The sequence below is a fragment of the Ursus arctos genome, unplaced genomic scaffold, assembly GCF_023065955.2.
Source record: "Ursus arctos isolate Adak ecotype North America unplaced genomic scaffold, UrsArc2.0 scaffold_10, whole genome shotgun sequence".
NCBI classification, from domain to species: Eukaryota; Metazoa; Chordata; class Mammalia; order Carnivora; family Ursidae; genus Ursus; species Ursus arctos.
Window position 1 is genome coordinate 64,459,341 of NW_026622764.1, and position 21,163 is coordinate 64,480,503.

At 33.4% G+C, this 21,163-nt stretch overlaps 1 protein-coding gene across 6 annotated transcripts in view; it reads right to left on the reverse strand.

Moving 5' to 3' along the window:
* The window catches only part of NBEA (neurobeachin), a 662,109-nt gene that overhangs the window by 592,417 nt on the left and 48,529 nt on the right, over positions 1–21,163 (reverse strand). For all 6 annotated transcript variants that reach the window (XM_048215508.2, XM_048215507.2, XM_048215504.2 and 3 more), the window contains exon 2: positions 204–435. In XM_048215508.2, coding sequence (XP_048071465.2) covers positions 204–435 — 232 coding nt within the window. The remainder of the gene's footprint in view (positions 1–203; positions 436–21,163) is intronic.

Here is a 21,163-nt window from a genome sequence, read left to right on the forward strand (position 1 = left end):
TAAAGAAGAAGGTTTCTTCCATTCTTCAAGTTTTTCCTTAATATACAAGGGCAATTTTCCATACATTTCTATCTATTTTAACTCAAGTTAGCTTCAACAAATCTATATTACCAATGGAATATAAAGAGACGTATATAAAGAAGTATATAAAGTGAATCTTTATAAACATTTAAAGTACATTAACCTGTCAGATAACCTCATACCTGCTATCATGTCATCTACAGCACTCATTTTCAGCAATACTTGTTCAATTAGCCCAACTTCTGTGCTAGTCTGTAAATTCCGAACACTTTTTCGTAAAATGGCTGTAAACATGCTCCATATTTCTGCTTGACATGTTACATCACAATGCTCCAAAAGCTCTGTCATGCATGTTATACTCTCAGCATCCTGGATAATAAAGTTCATCTCCAAGTCAAATTCTCCGCCAACCAGCTGAAAATAAACAAAAAGAATGATAACATCAGAGATTATTTATAACAATAAAATAAAAATAATAAAATAATTCAACTAGCAGGATAGCACAGCTACTCTAAAAAATTTCAAGTCTTCTAGTCTAAAATGACTTTTGATAAAAATTTGAAAGCTACAGTTACGCGCGCTGTAAGAATGAAAACTAGCAAAGTCTAGTTTTTTAAAAATTGAAAAAGGTAATTTCAAATCAAGTAGAGCAAAATGGTGCATATAACTACTGGGTAGGATTCGGACAAATTCCTATGAAAAAGAATTTGGATCCAAAAAGTGATAATCATTAGAAAATGCAGAATTCACTAAGGATAAATTTTAAGACATGAAGTTCATTTTCTTTTGTGATATTACTATACTGACAAACTAGACGTAACAGAAAAGAAAAAAAAAAGGGCCTAATCTCCATGTACAGAAGATAAAGATATAAGAAACTGATGCTAGCAAACCTATAGTAAAAGTTGAAATGATGGAATCAATTTTTTAAAATGTTTAAAAGAAATACACCTAGTATCTTATAATACTTTACTTTAAAAAATGTGAATTGATATACATAGATGATTTAATAGCAATGTATTTGACTTGTGCATTATGTCAAGTGAGTCAAAAGTATTACTGTCCCTCCCAAATGCTACTTTAGGTACGGTGATAGACAATACACATAGAATAAAAGATACAATGATATTCTCTATTGATCAAATCACATACGATGTATTAAAAGTACCATTCTTAAAGAAGAACACTGAAAAACTAGATCTCTTTCTGGTCTAAAAAATAGAAAATTTAGGAAGAAAATAATAGCCATATACAAAATACCTGACAAATTTGAAGTCATACATCCATTATTCATTCATTCAATATTTTATTTTTTTTTAATATTTATTTATTTATTTATTTATTTGACAGAGATAGACAACCAGCGAGAGAGGGAACACAAGCAGGGGGAGTGGGAGAGGAAGAGCGGAGGAGCCCGATGTGGGACTCGATCCCGGAACGCCAGGATCACGCCCTGAGCCGAAGGCAGACACGCAACGACTGCGCTACCCAGGCGCCCCTAAATATTTTATGTATTAAAAACTAAAAATTACTGTTCTAGGAACTAAGGATATATATATCTGTAAACAAGAAAAGGCCTGTGCACTAATACTGTTAAATTCCAGAAATAAAGATGTATATATGTATGTATACTCTGCCTTATCCCCCCAAAAGTTGAAATTGGTTCATAAGTTACAAAAAGCATAAAAGAAGACATAAACTGTAAGTAGTTAAGAAAATGGAAATAAAGGAAAAATAAGATTAGGGGCAGATAGGTACCAGAAATTAGATTCAAGAAGAAATTGTTATCAAAGAAAAATGTTCATTAATATAGGTAGATGACCACATGCTACAGGATAAATACAATTAATATTAATAATAATAATACCATCAGGTAAACTTACATACATTTAGTACTATTCTAAGAGCTTTTCATAGATTAAATAATTTAATTCTCAAACAACAACTTATGAGAAAGGACATATTATTATCTTCATTTTACAGATAAGGAAGAATAGGCACAGAAAATTTAACTTGGAAAAGATCACAAAACTAGTAGACAGAGGATCCAGGATCAAAACCCAATAAGTCTGTCCTCATACAACTCCATACATGCAATAAAATCTCATTTAAGAATATTTTTAAAGTCTTCTGAAATTTTAGAATTTAAAAACAAAATATTCCCAAATTTTAAAATTATACTCTGTATTTTTCTCTGTGAACAGCTCCAAAACTCAACTTTATGAGAAACTAGCCCTCATCCTAACTTCTGACCCCCCTTTTTTTTTTTTAACTGACCTAGATATTCTCTCAGGTTAAAGGCTGTATGAAAAAACTTCAACTCCTCCTACTATTTCTGTCTTATTAACAAAAATAGCTACTAGAATGGTTAAGAGATTGTTTCTGAATTCAGACTTCCTGGATTCAGATTGTGGCTATACCACTTGCTGTGTGACCTTAATGACTCTACTTCTCTAAGTCTCAGTTACTTCATCTAAATATGGAAATAAAAGTTCCTATCTAACAGTGTTGTAGTTATGAGGATTAAATAAAGTAACTGGGATTAAGCACTTAGGAACAAAAGTTAGCCATCCTGCTAGCATTCAGTTAAGGTTAGCTATTACCAGTTCTCTTATGACCCCAACTCTGAGCTAAACAAAAAAAAAAAAAAAAAAAAAAATGTAGTCATCTGATCACATATGCCTGAAGTACCATCAAACAGCTAGCTGAAGCCTTATGTTTCCAGCAAATGTTAAACTATTGTGGATCATGTACTCTCTTAGATATTAATTGTAGATCTATGAGAACCAACTCAAGCATCTTTTCACCATACCATGGTCTTACCAAAGAACTGCTTACTTTTACACTATTACACGTCCAATTGACTTGGGTCACTACTATGAATCCTGTAGACCAGTGGTTAGTAACTCAGAAGAGGTGCTCTAAAAGGGAACCATATATAGGGAAAAACAACAACAACAACCAGTTTGAAAATCAATGATGTGGACACTTGATGACTGAACTAATAGAAGTAGATACTTAGGTTTAAGCCTATGAGCCTCTGAATAAATGTGTGTAAGAATTAGTATATACTAAAATGGGAGAACACTGAAGAATTTTTTAGACTGATCTCCTAAATGAATTGTAAGTATTTCTGTAGAGTCTGGCATAACCAACAACCATTATGTAATGTGTAAATAACAGAGATGGGCTCAGTGGGAAGGAAAAAAAAATAGTCTGCTTTTAAAGGAATCAACAATTAGTATGTATAATTCTAACAATCAGCCTCTGTTATGGGAAGCTTACGGTTCCATCTTTCACAGTCAAAAAACAATGCTCCTTTCTATATATCATTTAATCACAAAAGAGTAGAGTACAGTTTGGATCTCTGGTTTCTCTGCCAGAAGCTGTAAAATTATTTATTGTAGATGTTGTAGAGTAGGCCTGTATTTTCAGATGGTCTTTCTAACCTTTACTATAATTTTTAATACTTTAGTGTTAATAAGGCTAAATGCTTACAAAACTATCATTCCAAGATTAGAGAAATATTTATTCCCTACTTATAAATGAGTGGTTCAATATTTACCAACTAAAGCACGTAAGAAAAAGTATAAACAATTGGCTTTCATTATTTAAACTATTCTCTAACTAAAGTCTATGAGGAAAATGCATAAAGTGAAAATAAATGAGATTAAGCAGCATGAACAAGGTCACATATAAGTAAAGTGACAGATCCAGGATTCTACTCTAGATTGAAAAATGAACCTAAATACCTTCCTACGAATTCTGACTTTAGACTTAAAAAAAAAAAATTAGAAATGAGATGTGTCATAGATCTACAGAGAAATCAGTGTTTTATGAACTGTGTATGGGATAAAAAGGAGAAAATAAAAGAGATTTATAAATCAATTAAGACTTCCTGTAAATCTGAATGTGTCATTGTAATACTCTATTTGCACCGTTAAGGGAGTTCTTTTTTTCCAGGCCTCTTCCTTAAAATTCTAAAAGGTATTGTCACTACAAGAAAAGTGGTCCACAATGGTGCTTCCTACCCAAGAACTGCTCATAGAAGAATTTATATAAAATAAATATCATAGGTGAGCTTTTTAAATGAAATGACTCTTATTTATATAAATAAAATTTACTATATAAAAATTTAGAATATAAAATGCTGACTTGGAAAATATTATCTTCTGAAAGGACTAAGTTTGTAATTACTAGCAATTTAAGTATCTTTTATTTCTTAAATATAGAGCTTTTATTTTTTATACTCAAAATTATCCTTTATTTTTTATTTTTTATAATAATTTTTTATTATGTTAGTCACCATACAGTACATCCTTAGTTTTTGATGTAATGTTCCATGATTCATTATTTGCGTATAACACCCAGTGCACCATGCAATATGTGCCCTCCTTAATACCCATCACCGGCCTAGCCCAATCCCCCACCCCCTCCCCCATGAAGCCCTCAGTTTGTTTCCCAGAGTCCATAGTCTCTCATGGTTCATCTCCCCCTTCTGTTTATCCCCCTTCATTCTTCCCTTCCTTCTCCTACACATCTTCATGCTATTTCTTATGTTCCATAAATGAGTGAAACCATATGATAATTGTCTTTCTCTGCTTGACTTATTTCACTTAGCATTATCTCTTCCAGTCCCGTCCATGTTGTTGCAAATGTTGAGTAATTATTCTTTCTGATGGCTGAGTAATATTCCACTGCATATATAGACCACATCTTCTTAATCCAGTCATCTGTTGAAGGGCATCTCGGCTCCTTCCACGATTTAGCTATTGTGGACAATGCTGCTATGAACATTGTGGTGCATATGGCCCTTCTCTTCACTACGTCTGTATCTTTGGGGTAAATACCCAGTAGTGCAATTGCTGGATCATGGGGTAGCTCTATTTTTAATTTTTAAGGGACCTCCACACTGTTTTCCAAAGTGGCTGTACCAACTTGCATTCCTACCAACAGTGTAAGAGGGATCCCCTTTCTCTACATCCTCTCCAACATTTGTTGTTTCTTGCCTTATCAATTCTTGTCATTCTAACTGGCGTAAGGTGGTATCTCAAGGTGCTTTTGATTTGAATTTCCCTGATGGCTAATGATTTTGAACATTTTTTCGTGTGTCTGTTAGCCATTTGTATGTCTTCATTGGAAAAGTGTCTGTTCATATTTTCTGCCCATTTTTTGATTTGATTATTTGTTTCTCATGTGCTGAGTTTGAGAAGTTCTTTGTAGATCTTGGATACCAGTCTATTATCTGTAGTGTCATTTGCAAATATCTTCTCCCATTCCGTGGGCCGCCTCTTAGCTTTTTTGACTGTTTCCTTAAATTCCTTTATTTTGAAATCTTAGATTATTAGTTAGAATCATATAATTCTTTTTCAATAATTAGATCAGATTGGACAATTATTAACCACTTGGATTTCTTTGCAACTTACCCTTCTGGATAAATTCTAAACTAGATAACACTGCCTATAAAGTCACAATTTAACACCACAGCTCCAGCTTCCTCTACTTCCCATTTGCTAGCTACTGTCATAGGAACATTTCTGCACTGCACATCTCTCACTTCATCTAAAATTTTTCATATATGTTATTCCCTATAAATGACATAGAGTTCTCTTCCAATCTTTACATTTGTTAACTTCCAATAAGCCTCCAAATATTAGTTTAGATACCACTTAATGCAGAAAGCCTTCCCAGAGCCCACAAAGATGGCTTTTCTCTGAATTCCCATTACAACCCATGCACGCCATAGCAATCATTGCATGATACCACAGATGTTCAGGTATCTTTCTATCCCCCACATTACAATAAGCTCTGTAAGGGTAAGCACCATTTCTGTCTAACTATCCACTATATCTACACCTCTAGCACAGTGCCAAGCCCATGAAAATTATTCAGTGTTTAACATGGAATGGGAAGATGGCAAGATGGGAGTTCAGGAGGGAGGGAAAGAGAATCTAATCCATGGCCAGTCACCAAGTTGTAAGCCAGACTATTCGAGTTTTCTTCTTCAGCAATGAATTGCTCTTATTGCCATATAATTTTTTTAATGTTCCAGTGGGGATTACAAAACCAGAGATGTTTTCGCATTCCTGATTATACTTTCAGTTGCCTTACTTTTTCTTCTATTATTACTTGGAAAATATATAAGGTTTAACAAGTAAAATTCAGAAGACTTGTTCTCTTGATTTAGTAAAGCACTAAGTATACTACATACAGTTTTTAGTTGTTAAAATCAGGCTGAATTGTATTTCCACTTCCAGTTTCTATTTTCAAGTGAAATCAGTTTACAACATCTTCTGCTGAAAAATAATGACATCACCAAAAAATGGTAGAATGGGCAACTCCAGGTCTATGTTCTCCCTAAAAAACCAATAAGCTGGCCAAAATTGTCAAAATCAACTTCTGAAAAACTCTGGAATCAACACAAAAATGTACACCAACCAGGGGAAGACTTAGCTATTGTTCTCTGGTAAAGAAGAAGCTATTGTTCTCTGGTAAACAACACTGTCCGACCTATAATCCCCCAAACCCTGGAGGGCAACAGTCATGAGGACAGCATCCTGCAAAAGTTCTAGAAGAACTGCTTTCTACTTCCAGAGGAAGCAGTAGGAACCTTATATTCAAGATTGTGGGTTTCAATCAATCTGGCAGCTCTCTCAAGAACAGGTGCAAAGAATTGCCTTTATTTCACCAAACTTAGAACACTTCTGCTGAAGCATTTAAAGGCACAGATATTAGTTGCAGAAGCCTGAGCTAGAGATAACACTTGGGACAAGCAATAAACAGACCTGGAAGCCTGGGAAGGAAGATGTGGGGAAAGAAAGATAAGGTCTTTATACCCACACATACCCAGGGTAGATGGCACATTTAGAAAAAGCCTAAAAGCCTAAAAGACCCTAAGCTTTCACTTGGAACTGGCCTTTAGATTCTACACAAGCAGGAAGTAAAAGCTAGGAGAGAGCTGTAAACAGCCTGACAAAGCATTGCAGGAGTGCCCCAAAAGAGCAAATCGGCAAAGAAAGGAAGACTACTTTTTGATTTTTCATTTTTTCTTTTCTTGGCACAAGGCATTTAAGATAAATGTGTCAAAACATCAGCTGAGGGGCACCTGGGTTACTCAGTAGGTTAAGTCTCTGCCTTTGGTTCAGGTCATGATCCCGGTGTCCTGGGATCAAGCCCCCACATGGGGCTCCCTGCTCCATGGGAAGTCTGCTTCTCCCTCTTCCTCTTCCCCCCCCCCACCCCGCCGGGCTCATGCTTTCAGAGTCTCTCTCTTGTTCATTCTCCTCCCTCCCTCAAATAAAATCTTTAAAAAAAAAAAAAAAATCAGCTGACCACCAAACAAACAGAACTTCAATGGCTACACACAACAGAGTACAGACTTAGAAACATATTTTAGAAAATCACTAAGCAAACAACCCAAAACAGCAACAACAAACACAAAGAAAAACAAAGAATATAATTTCCAGCATTTCCACATGATAATATTCAAAATGTCCATTCTTCAACAAAAAAATTATGAGACATACAAAGAAACAAAAAGTATGGCCCATCTAAAGAGAAAATATTAATTTAATCAAACTTTGGTAACTACATTTGTCTTATCTCCTTCCTCTACTCTGTCCTCCTGCTTACATTTTGTTTCCTTCCTCTTACTATACAGATGTCTTTTCCTATAAGCCAATCAAATTACTCGTAGAAGCAGATACAATCTAAATTTTTAAGGTATTGAATTATCAAGCTCTAAAGAAGAAATCTTTGAGATTAACTTTTATCTGTAATTTTACAAAGAAATAAAGTGCAAACATGATAATTAAGAATGACCATTTTGTGAACACTTACGTGCTGAGTAATTTATGTGTATAGCTTCATTTAATTCTCACAATTTTGTAAGATAGCATCTCAAATAAGGAAATTGAGATTAGCCTGAATTAAGTAACCAGCCCAAGGTTCCAAAGCTAGTATCAGCATCAGTATTTGTCTTGTCTTGTCAATTTTATATAGAATTAAGAAGTATTCAAAAACTAAAGAGACCACCCCCAACACATAAATATGTACCTTCATCAGTCATCTAATCTTCAAGATCTGCTACATGCATTATAAATGACTTTCAGATAAATTTTTAGTATGTACCAGGAAAAAACTTCATAATTTGGACATGAACATAATAAAAGTTAATGATCCTAAACCCAGCTGACAAACTAAGGCAAGAAAAATAGAAAAATACTTGTTTGTTTCCTATTTCTTTCACAATAGTCCTCTCTACAAGTAATTGATATTGGTAATCCTTCTATGGTATAGAAATAACTATACTCAAGAGCATAACAAATGTTGCTACAAATATAGTCCATAAAAACTCCAGGGAATGGAGAAGAAAACAAAGTGAGTGACTTTTATACAATAACTGCCTTCTTTAAAATATATCTAAAACAACATACAGTTTATCAAACGTGGTATAACCACTTTTATAATTACTTAATAAGATTATAACAAACAGATGATAAGTACACCTGGCTGCTAGCAGCCAACCAATGAATAAAAGGAAGTAAAAATTAAGTCTTAATTGCCAAACTATTATATACTTTTGAATTTTAACTCTAAGCCTCTAAACCTAATACTGAAAACCCTAATCCATCTCATAAATAAAAACAAAATAAAAACATCTGCAGACAAATAAAAGCTGAGAGAATTCATTGCCAGCAGACTTTTACTACAAGAACTGTTAAAGTAAGTTCTTCCAGCAGAAGGAAAATGATACCACATGGAAATATGAAATGACAAGAAAACTGAGGAATTCCAAAATTGTTAAGTCTGTTGTTAAATACAAAAGACATTTTTTTTCTCATTTTGAAACTCTTTAAAAGATAACTAGCAAAACTAGCAACAATGTATTAAGGGATTTACAAACATCTAGAAGTAAAAACAATGACTGCAAGAGCATGAAGGACAGCAGAGGAAGAAATTTAACTATACTTGTAAAAGTTTCTTACCATATACCTGAAGTGATATATTATTTGAAGATAGAAAATGATAAGTTCATAATGTATATTCTAAACTCTAGGAAACACTAAATATAAAAAAGAAACAATATCAAAAACCTTAATAGACACCTCAGTGAGGAAGATACACAGATGACAAAAAAGCATATAAGATGCTCCATACATCATATGTCATCAGGGAAATACAAATTATACAATATCACTACACACCTATTAGAATGGCCAAAATCCAGTACACATTAACAATATCAAATGCTGCAAGGATGTGGAGCAACAGGAACTCTCATTTATCGCTGATGGAATACAAAATGGTACAGCCACTTTGGAAGACAGGTTGGTGGTTTCTAACAAAACTAAACATGATCTTACCATATGATCCAGAAATTGCACTCACTGGTATTCACTCAAAGGAGCTGACAACTTAGGTTCACGCAAAAATCTGCACACTAATGTTTATAGAAGCTTTTTAAATAATTTCCAAAACTCAGAAGCAACCAAGATGACCTTCAGTAAGTGAATGGATAGACTTTGGTACATCCAGACAATGGACTATTATTGAGCACTAAAATGAAATGAGCTATCAAGCTATAAGATGTGGAGGAACCCTAACTGCATCTCACTAGGTGAAAGAAGCCAATCTGAAGAGGCTGTATATTGTATGATTCTAACTATATGACATTCTGGAAAAGGCAAAACTATGGAGACAATAAAAAGATCAGTGATTGCCAGCAGTTGGTGAAAGGACATATGAATGGGTGGAGCACAGAGGATTTTTAGAGCAGTGAAAATACTTTGCCTGGTATATATGGTGGATACATGTCTTTATACATTTGTCAAATCCATAGAATGTTTAACACCAAGAGTGAGCCACAATGTAAACCACTGGACTTTAAATGATTACGATGTATCCAGGTAGGTTCATCAACTGTTAACACATGTCCACTCTGGTGGAAGATGTTGGAAAGTGGGGAGACTATGCATGTGTGGGAGCAGGGGATATGTGGGAAATCTCTGCACCTTTCCCTCCATTTTGCTGTGAATCTAAAACTGCTCTAAAAAGTTAAAGTCTTAATTTAAAAGGAATTATTTTAAAGGAAAAAAAAGGTATAGTTAATAAATCAATAGTAAATGTAGAATGGAACCATAATTCAATTAATCCAAAACCAGACATGAAACAGGAAAAAGAGAAACAAAAAAAAGAGATGTGAATACTAAACAGCAAAAATAGCAGACTGAAATGTTGCCATAATGATTACACTGAATGTAAATAATATAAAACTACCACTTAAAACACAGAGATTATAAGAATGTATAAAATATAGCGAGACCCAATTATATTCCATATACAAAAAAAATTGTAGAGGTCAGCAAATGTCTTCTTGAAAAGCCATACAATAAAGATTTTAGACCTCCAGGACCTTACGGTCTCTATCATTACAACTTAACTGCATTTGTAATTTGAAATCAGCCACATACAATACATAAATGACATGGTGTGGCTGTGTTCCAACAAAAAAACTTATAAAATCAGGTGACTAGCACATAGGCAATAGTTTGCTGACCCCAGAGTTAAAATATAAAGAAACAGGTTAAAAGCAAAAGGATAAAAAAAAAGATATACCATGCAAACACAATAAAAAAGAAAATAGTGCAGCGATATTAGTATCAGACAAAGTCGATTTTACAAAAGAAAAATAGAAACTTTCCATAAGAAGAAAGGGGCTAATTCATCAAAATGACACAGCAATCCCAAATATGAATGAATCTAATAAGAGAACAAAAGAAAAACAGACATATATGCAATTTTAGTTGTAAATTTTGATACTCCTCTCTCAGTAACTGGCAGAATAAATAGACCCCCCAAAAATCAGTAAGGACATAGAAGTCTTAAATAACATTAACCAGCTTGACCTAGTTGTTATGGAGGCATATAAAACATTCCAACCAACAGCAGCAGAAAAACATTGTTTTAAAGTGCATATCAAATATTACCAAGATGAGACTAACCTGGGCTGTAAAAGAAATCTCAATAATGTTTAAAATTCTGATCACAATAAAATTAAAATCACTAAATATACAACAGGAAAAAAATACTAAAGTATCTGGCAACTTATTCCTAATAACCTGTTGATCAAAGGTGTCACTGGGTAAAATAGAAAAAAAAATTTAACTGAATAAAAGGAAAACACATCCCAAAATTTATGGCATGTAGCTAAAAAAGCGCTTCAGGAAAATTTACAGTATTAAATATCCATTTACTAAAGAAGAATGATTTCAAATCAGTCACCTCAGTTCCCACATTTAGAAACTAGAAAGAGTAAATTATACATAAAGTAACACAAATAAAAAATATAACTACAACAAAAGAAAAATCAAAGATACAAAAACCAGCCAAAACAACAGAAAATAATGATGAAACCAAAGGGTTCTTCAACTTATTTAGCCAGATGAATCACAGGTGGGGGTGGCAGAGAACCCCAGGAAAGGCTACAGTGGAATACAAATTAGCATCGACACAAATAAAAGAGTCATCACTATAGATCCCACATACACTAAAAGGATAATAAGCTATTCTTCTAAGTAACTTTATGTCTACCAATTTGACAACTTAAATGAAAAACACAAATTATTTGAATGATACAAACTGTCAAAGGTTACGTTAAGAAGAAATAGATCATCTAAATAGTCCTACGTCTATTAGAGAAATTGAATTTGTAGTTACAAATCTTCACAGAGGGGTGCCTGGGTGGCTCAGTCCGTTAAGCATCTACCTTCAGCTCAGGTCATGATCTCAGGGCCCTGGGATCTAGCCCCATGTGGGGCTCCCTGCTTGGTGGGAAGACTGCTTCTCCCTCTCCCTCTGCCACTCCCCTTGCTTGTGCTCTCTCTCTCTCAAATAAATAAATAAACCCCAAAAAACAAAAACAAATCTTCCCAGAAACAAACCTCAAATCCAGATAATTTCATAAACGAATTCTTAATAAAGAATTACCATGAATTCTACATGATCTTTCCCAGAAATTTTTAAAAGAAGGAACACTTCCAAACTGATTTTATGAGACAACAGTACCACGATAATAAAACCAGAGAAACTATCAGAGAAAGAAAACTACAGCCAAATAATCCTCTGAAAATAGACACAAAGAATCTTAACAAAATATATTGCAAATCAAATAAACAAAGAACCTTAACAAAATATACAGCAAATCAAATACAGCAACATGTTGACAACAACAAAATTGTACATCATGACTAAGTACATTTTATCCCAGGAATATGGGTGAGCTTACCAATCAAAAAAATCAAACAGTGTAATTCACCTTATCAACAAACTAAAAAAACAAAAACCATCTGATCATCTCAAAAGGTACACAAAAATTATTTGAAAAAATTGAAAAGTAGTCATTATAAAAACTTTCAGCAAACTAAGAATATAAAGGAACACCCACAAACTGACAAAAGTCATCTATGAAAACACAGCTAACATCATACTTGAGGCTGAATAATTGCATGCTTTTCAGAAATAAGGCAAGGATATCCTCCTCTCCAACCACTTCGATTCAGCATTATACTAGATGTTCAAGGCAATGCAAAATGTCAAGAAAAATAAATATATAAGACATACATATTGGAAAGGAAAAAGTAAAATTACATTTATTCACAAACCTCAGAATCATTTACATAGGAACTCCTAAGAAATCAACTTAAAACTTCTCAAATTAATAAAGAATTTTACTAGTCTCAGAATTTAAGATCTGTACACATAAATCTATTATATTTCTCTATATTAACAAAGAATAATTAGAAGAAATTAAAACCAAAACCAGTAAAATAGCATAAAACATGAAATACTCAGACAAGAATTTACCTAAATATGTGTAAGTTTTCTACACTCTAAACTACATGGGGCGCCTGGGTGGCTCAATTGGTTAAGTGTCCAATTCTTGACTTCAGCTCGGTCACGATCTCAGGAGTCAGGGATGGAGCCTCAGGTCAGGCTCCCAACTCAGCAGGGAGTCTGCTTGAGACTCTCTTCTCTCTCTCCCTCTGCCCCTCCCCGTTCATGAGCTTGCACACACTCAGCTCTCTCTCTGTAAAATAAATAAATTAAAAAAAAAAAACCTACAAAATGCTGCTATGTTGTTTTGTTTGTTTGTTTTACGAGAGGGGGGAAAACCCAAACAGATACAGAAATGTACCATATTCAAGGACTGGAAAATGTTAATTTCACCCCTATTTTTATATAATCCAAGCCACAATTGTGGCTTTCATTTTGTTAGGAATTTATAGATTCTAAAATATATCTGGAAAGTACAGAGGCATATTATAGCCAAAAAAATTCTGAAACAGAAGAATAAACTTGAGAGGTCCTAAACTACCAAACTTACAACAAAGCCACATAAATCAAGACAATATGGTACTCCCATTACAATAAACATATGCACAGAACATAACAAAGTCCAATCATAGACCCACACAAATCAAAAAACAAAATCAATACATGATCCAGTGATTATAGACAAAAGTGTCAAAATAAATAATGGGAGAAAGAACAGTATTTACAAATGGTGAGGAACTACTGGACATCCATATGCCAATAAATGAAACATGTCTCTTTATAACATTCATAAATGTAAGGATTAAACTAGGAAGGAATCTTTTTGACTTCAGATTAGGCAAATATTTTTCAAACAGGCCACAAAAGGACAAACTACATTAAAAAATTGATAATTTGGACTTCTACAAATTAATATACTATTAAGAAGATGAAAAGATAAACTACAGCCTCAGAAGAAATATTTGCAAATCACATCTGATTAAAGACTATCCAGAATATATAATAATATATAGAGAGCTCTCACATCTTACTAAAAACAAGACAAGCCACTTTTTTTAAATGGGTGCCTGGGTGGCTTGATCGGTTAAGCGTCTGACTCGGTTTTCAGCTCAGGTCATAATCTCAGGGTCATGAGATGAAGCTGAGTAGGGAGTCAGCTTGAGATTCTCTGCCCCTCTCTCTCTCTCTCCCTCTGCCCCTCCCTCTGCCCATGCTATCTTTCTCTCTCTTTAAAATAAATAAATAAATTTTTTTTTAAAATGTCCTAAAAGCCCATGAAAATATCCTTAACATCATTCGACATTAAGAAAATGCAAAATAGGGGCGCCTGGGTGGCACAGCGGTTAAAGGCGTCTGCCTTCGGCTCAGGGCGTGATCCCGTGGTACGGGATCGAGCCCCACATCAGGCTCTTCCGCTATGGGCCTGCTTCTTTCTCTCCCACTCCCCCTGCTTGTGTTCCCTCTCTCACTGGCTGTCTCTATCTCTGTCAAATAAATAAATAAAATCTTTAAAAAAAATACTAAAAAAAAAAAAAGAAAATGCAAAATAAACCATTGTAAGTTACCACTATACATCCACTAGATTCAAATAAAAAAAGACTGATAAAACTAATTGTTGAAGAGGATATGAAACAATTGGAACTCCCACGTGTCTCTTGTGAGAATACAAAATGACACAGCCACTTTGGAAAACAGTTTGGTAAGTTTTTCATAATGTTAAATATACATTTACCTACACATCCTGGCAATTCTACTCTTAGATATTTACCCAAGGTAAATGAAAATCTAGGTTCACCCATTTTTACTAATACTCTACAAATGGAAACAAACGGACTGAAGACAACTAGAAAAAACCCTCTTGCTTAATTCTAGTTTCATCACTTTAGTAATAAAAAAAAAAAATCACTGTGTAGCTACAGTGAACAAAGCACTACACAAGATATCACTTCCTTTGCTCCTGTATCTTTCCACTGCAGCCAGATGACCCTTTCACAACATAAATGTCACTCCTCTAACTTAAAGTCTTTCAACGGCTTCCCACTGTTCTTGTAACAGAATCCAAGCCATGTCCAATAATCTGTAAAACCTAAATAAATCTTTACATCTGCCTCACAAATTTCGTCTCACATTGCTCTCTCCTTTGCTCATTACAGGCTCCAATCACTCAGATTGGATCCGTTCCTAGGTATGCCTTTTCCTGGGTCTTTTGCTCACTGTTCCTTCTGATTGCGGTGCTCTTTCACTGGCTACTATACCTAAAATACGTCTGTTATTCTGTATCAAAAAACATTATTTCATTCACAACACTAATTGCAGTCTGTACTTTATTTATGTGTATGTTATCTGTGTCCCATAAAAAAAACAGAAATTTCTATAGCATAGTGTCATAGCATTGCTCTTCATTGTATCTCCTAGTGTCTTCCTCAGTGCCTGGTACATAATGTTGTAACTTCCATGCAAAAGGGCCAAGAAATTCAAGTAGCTAATCAATCAATTACCTAAAAAGTCTATTTCCCAATTAGATATATTAATACTTAGATTCTAAGGCAAAGTAATAAATTCCATTTTTTACCATAAAACTTAAAAATCCCTTCAAAATCATCTTCATTATATATTTTATTGTGTTTATGTGCACGTACACACATACATATAAACACATGGTAGTATCTTTACAAGAAAACTGTATAGAAAATCACATCAAAAGTTATAAATATGAGAGCATAATGCATTTCATTTCTAAATTTTAAATCCTAAATCTAAATAATACTTGAAATCTGAGGCTTTTTAAAGAGTTGTTTATTTGATATAAAAATATAACTTTATTCTAGTTATTCGCTTCATTTTAAATGTAACTATACATGAATGATGACTTTTACATGGATGAATAAAGGGTAACCAAAGATGATATAAAAAAAAAAAATCTACATTCCATTCTCCTGAGTATCACAATCCAGTCATAAATATACCTGCACTCTGTGAAAAGACAAATAAAACTTGCACACATAAATCTGTTATACATAGTTAAATAAGTATTATGTAAGTTCTCTAACAGAGCACATAAAATTTTTATTTCATGAGTCTTATTCTTATATATATGAAGAAGTCTTAAAATGTGGAATTTGAATTCTAAAATATTTTTACAATTAGAAAAAATAAATATTTTTACAATTAGAACTATTCTTGATCTTCGTAAGAAGATCTTTCTTAAACCTGAGCCAATCTTCTTATCTTTCTTAAGGCTTATTTTTTCATGATTTTTATTTTTTTCAGGCCACATGACTTGAATTAAATAGCATTCATTATATAGCCCTTAATGACATTAGCTTTGATATAATGCTTTAATTCACATAAAAGAAAACTAAATACTTGTACTGAAAAAGAATAAAAAGTAGTTCTATACACTGTTGGCTTTTGGTATTTGTTTCTAAAGATTCTTGGGATCAAATACAGAAACCAACATATTTCATGAACAGCTGGAATCATTTATAAAAATAAACAAATACATTTTTATTTATTTTTTATATTTTTATTTTAAAGATATTATTTATTTATTTGAGAGAGAGTGTGAGTGAAGAGAGCGGGGGAAGGGGTAGAGGGAGAGGTATAAGCAAACTCCGTGCTGAGCATGGAACCTGATGTAGGGCTGGATCTCATGAACCTGAGATCGTGACCAAAGCTGAAACCAAGAGTCAGACGCTTAACCAACTGAGCCACCCAGGTGCCCTAAACATCTACGTTTTTGAAGTACACTTTGTGTATGTATGAGTGCAATAAAGCTTTAATTTGTGGAAGAAAAATAAAAAAAATCTTCCTATCTTCTCCCTACTCCTTTTTATTTAATGTTTCATTATCACTTTATTAATGTCTTAAATGCTTAAATGACCTTGAAATTCTAGAGCTCAGAAATAAAAGAAATTCACTAATTACATGTGTTAGTGGGTTCATTTTACAAAAATAAAGTTATTAACATGCATTAATCCAAATCATGGGTTATTGGTAGTCCACTACTACTTAAAATACCCTTAATAAAATAATCTTGAATTGCTCAAGGTTTCACGGGCCTCACCAATCTCATTCCTTTCTTTACAATTTTTTTCCCATGGAAATAACATAAAATCTATATTCTGAATGAAAAATTAAAACAAAAAGTGCAAGAACAAAAAAAAAAAGTTTTAACTAAACCTAAGAGTTGATTTTCAGCAATACAGAATGCATTTATATATATACATATATAAAAAATGGAACATACATTTACATACACACACACACATATATACATACATATATATAAAATGGAACACACTCCTCAAAATTTCAACTTTTTGGAAAATGACTCTCACCCATTCTGCAACACATAGTGAATTAAAAGAAAAAGAAAAAAAAAAAAAACCCTGTCTCCCTAAAATAAAACTATTTCCTTGAAGAGTAAACCTAATCTTCCCTCTTCATACAAACTTGATATTTTCATATTACCTATGACTCTTCTGCTTTTTTCTCCATTCCAATTGTCAGGCCCCAATATTTCTTTCTTGCTCATATATCTCAGATTCAGCCCTTCATTTTCCTTAGCTACTACACCAAGGAGTTTCAAAATCTCCACTTTGCTTCCTTACGATATCTTCCTACTTCAAATCACCACTGAATATCACTGCCAAATTCATCTTCCTAAAACACCATTTAGATCACAATACTGTTTCTCAATAACTTTTTTATTAAATGTTTATTTATTTATTATCTGAATATCTAAACTATCTGAATCTGCTATATGAAATCCTACAATAGCTTCTCACAGAAGTACTGATCAGGCCCAAAGGGATAAAACTGAAGGAGAGACCTCTGCTTTTAAATCAAAGCTCTGCTAAAACCTCTGAGCAGAAATACATTAGTTTAATATGCCATGTACATCAGTTTATTTCTCCTCTGAGCCCCAGTTTCCACATCATTATATATAAAGGAAAAGAGCAAAATTATATGATCTCTAAGATCTTCTGGCTCTGGAATACAAAGTTCTACTATCTCTACTGAGAAGAGAGCTGTGACGTACCCAACAGCTGTAGTATCATAAAGCAAGGACAGAATGTAGAATCTAAAGACCCAAGAGGGATAAAATGACTTTTAAAAGACTGTAAGTAAGGCACTGGATAAACTGCCAAGACACCTGATGAGGTAAATACAAAGGAGAAGATTCACCAGTTCAACCAGTTTGTTTGAGAGAAATAAAAAATATGTGACTAGAATAAAACATTACTCTCTGATTCTTAGAGTTCACAGAGCTGTTTGAGATGAAAAGAAGTTCTATGGGTATTAACGAGGACAAGAATCTGACTTCCCAAATGACTGTTTGTATCACAATGAGAAGGCATTCCTACTTTAAAAGGCTTTAATTAGGAAGCAACAAAGAAAAATAAATGAATCAAGCATTTAACTCAAGAAGTTGGGAAAATAGGTTTTAAAAAGCAAGCCTGAGATAATTATGCAGAAAGAAATTAAAAAGCAGAATTTCATGGGTTAGAAAATTTTAAAATTGTACATTTGGTTATAAAATCCATAATGTGATTCACAGGGGGAAAATGAATAATATATAATACAACCCTCAGACAAAGAGGGAAAAGACTGAAAATTAAAAGCGAGATACAGCAAGAAAGGAGATTTTTCATCTCAAAAGACATATGTTCAATCTGTACTACTGAATTTACACAGAGAAAGGGAACAGAATCAAAAGGTTTCTCAAAGTGTAGCTCTGAGTTATGAGCTTATAATTTTTTTCTTTACATATTTTCCAATTCTATAAATTTTTTAAAAAGAATTTTTTTACTTTTATAATCACAGAAAATATAAGTTTAGGAGGGTATAAATAACACTCAGAATCAGAGGTTATAATACAAACACTAAACTATAAACTGCCCAATGATAGGACTCACATCTGTCCTACTGAATAATCCATGAGCAACACTACATAGTATGCACTGAAATATCTGAAACCATCTTATATCTATTAAACAAGTATTTAATATAGTTATGGTGATACCAGTATTTTAAAAGCACATTTAAATAATACATACATTTTTAGAGTTTTCCCACTTCTAGCCCTATGGCCTATTTGATAAAAGAACTCCTGCCAATCTTCTACAAAAATAACCTATGTCTTAGGTATAGAATCAAGAGTAAACCTAGAGTCATTCAACTTTCCATCTCCACTTCCATTCCATAATATCCTAAGCAGTCCCTTCCTTAGAAATTTCTTTCTATAACATGGAAGTTTATCAAGTTCCCAATCAGAAAATAAAATGAAAAATTATTAAAGGAAGGTGACAGAGCCCAGGAAGATACTGATTAAAAAGACACTTAACAAAATGTGAAGAAAAAGTTCACTAGCACAAGGCTAGTGAATAAACCATCGCTTATTACTCAATATTATGTAAAAAACGCTTTTTACTGAGCTACAATTGATTACTGCACAAATTTTGGAGACAGGCTAACTAGGGATCAAATCCCAACTCTGCCACTTACTAAATTCATGACTTGGCAGGTAACTTCTCAGTATAACACCACCTATCTCACAGGGATGACAGATGATTAAAGAAGCTATTTTATGTAAAGTACCCAACAGTGAATAGCTTAAACTAGGTACTCAATAAATGTTAAGTTTACCTTATTTTTCCAGTATAAGATGGACAGCTGAAAAAATAATAAAGTAAAGAGGAATTCTTACTAGCTCATGAAGGAATAATATCCATGACTTTAACTTTATTAGTACTCTGTGCTGATCAACACATCTGAATGACAAGTGGTTAATATTACTAAATATCAGAAGAATATTAATTTAACAAACAAAAGTACCAAAAACTTGGAGACAGAAAAAATCACAAAGAAAGTTTTGGTTTTGTGTTTGTTTTTATTTTTTTATTTTTATTTTTATTTTTTTAGGTGGAGAGGGGCAGAGAGAGAGGGAGAGACAGAATCTTAAGCAGGCTCTATGCCCAGTGCAGAGCCCCACATGTGGCTCAATCTCATGACCCTGAGATAACGACCTGAGCCAAAATCAAGATTTGGATGCTCAACTGACTGAGCCACCCAGGTGCCCCATGTTTGTTCTTAGAAAACACAAACACATTACATACACAGGCATAAAAATTAGTAACTTTCCTTATAAATACAATAATATAACCATGAAGAATTAAGCTCCAGTTAAACATCATTTAGCCTAAATAATTCTTGAAGATATATACCTAAGCTCAGCTTCTGTAAATATTTCTTAGAAATTCCTAAGAATATTAAGATCAGTGTGTAGTTCACACAGGAATTGCCAGTAGGCAATCAACTTCCTTAATATATAGCTTAAACTACATAGAAATCTGTATCAAAATAAGTTTTGCTGGAAACAAAGTTTGCAGTTTTATATCACATTTACATCAACTAATATTTACATATAATTCAGTTTAATATTATATCGATATCAAAGAGTTGATTTTACTGTTTGAGAAGTAAGTCACAGCAAATAACAATAACCTATATATTATTCAGGGTGCAGTAGTCAACACTTATTCATACCGAAAGGGATCAGAAAATGCCACCCAAAATATGCCACTCTGGCATAAGAATTATTTTAAGCTGAAGGCAATTAAAAAGCAAAAAGATACAGGAAGAGTATACTGCTCTCTCATAATCTGCCTAAAAGCAGGGCATAAATTTATCTTTGTGAAAGTGGCATAAATATCCCACCTCTACTGTGTTAGGATGAAAAGACCAACCCTCATCCCTGGAGATGGAAAGCCCACATCAAAATGAGTCGGCATAAACAAACTTTACCAAAATAACCCTTATCTTCCATTAGAGTTCTCCCATGTATTTCCTCGTCACTTCCCCACAATGCACTGTCCCTTGGCTTCCAAATACTCTTTCCTTCATCAAGAAGGGTAATAATCTCTCTTTGAGTTTCACTTCATTTCTGTGAACCATGCATGTAAAAATACCAATAAATTTTTTATTTGTTTTCTCCTGTTAATCTCTTATGTGAGTTAATTTCACAAGCCCCAAGCTGTTGAACCTTATATAGTAGAGGGAAAATTCTTCCTCCCCAACAATATCATAAAAACTTTAGAGATGGATCTAAACTCTTTCAATCTATATATGAGAAAGTGACATTATATCAGTGCTCCTTTTCCATCCTATACTTCCCAAGTCTATTTACTTTCCTATATGACTATTTTACAGCTTCTCTTCTCTGCTTACACTTCTAAGACCTCCTGCCCCATCCTTACTCTAGTGATGACTAGCTTCCTTTTGCACTAACAACATAAAAGCAATT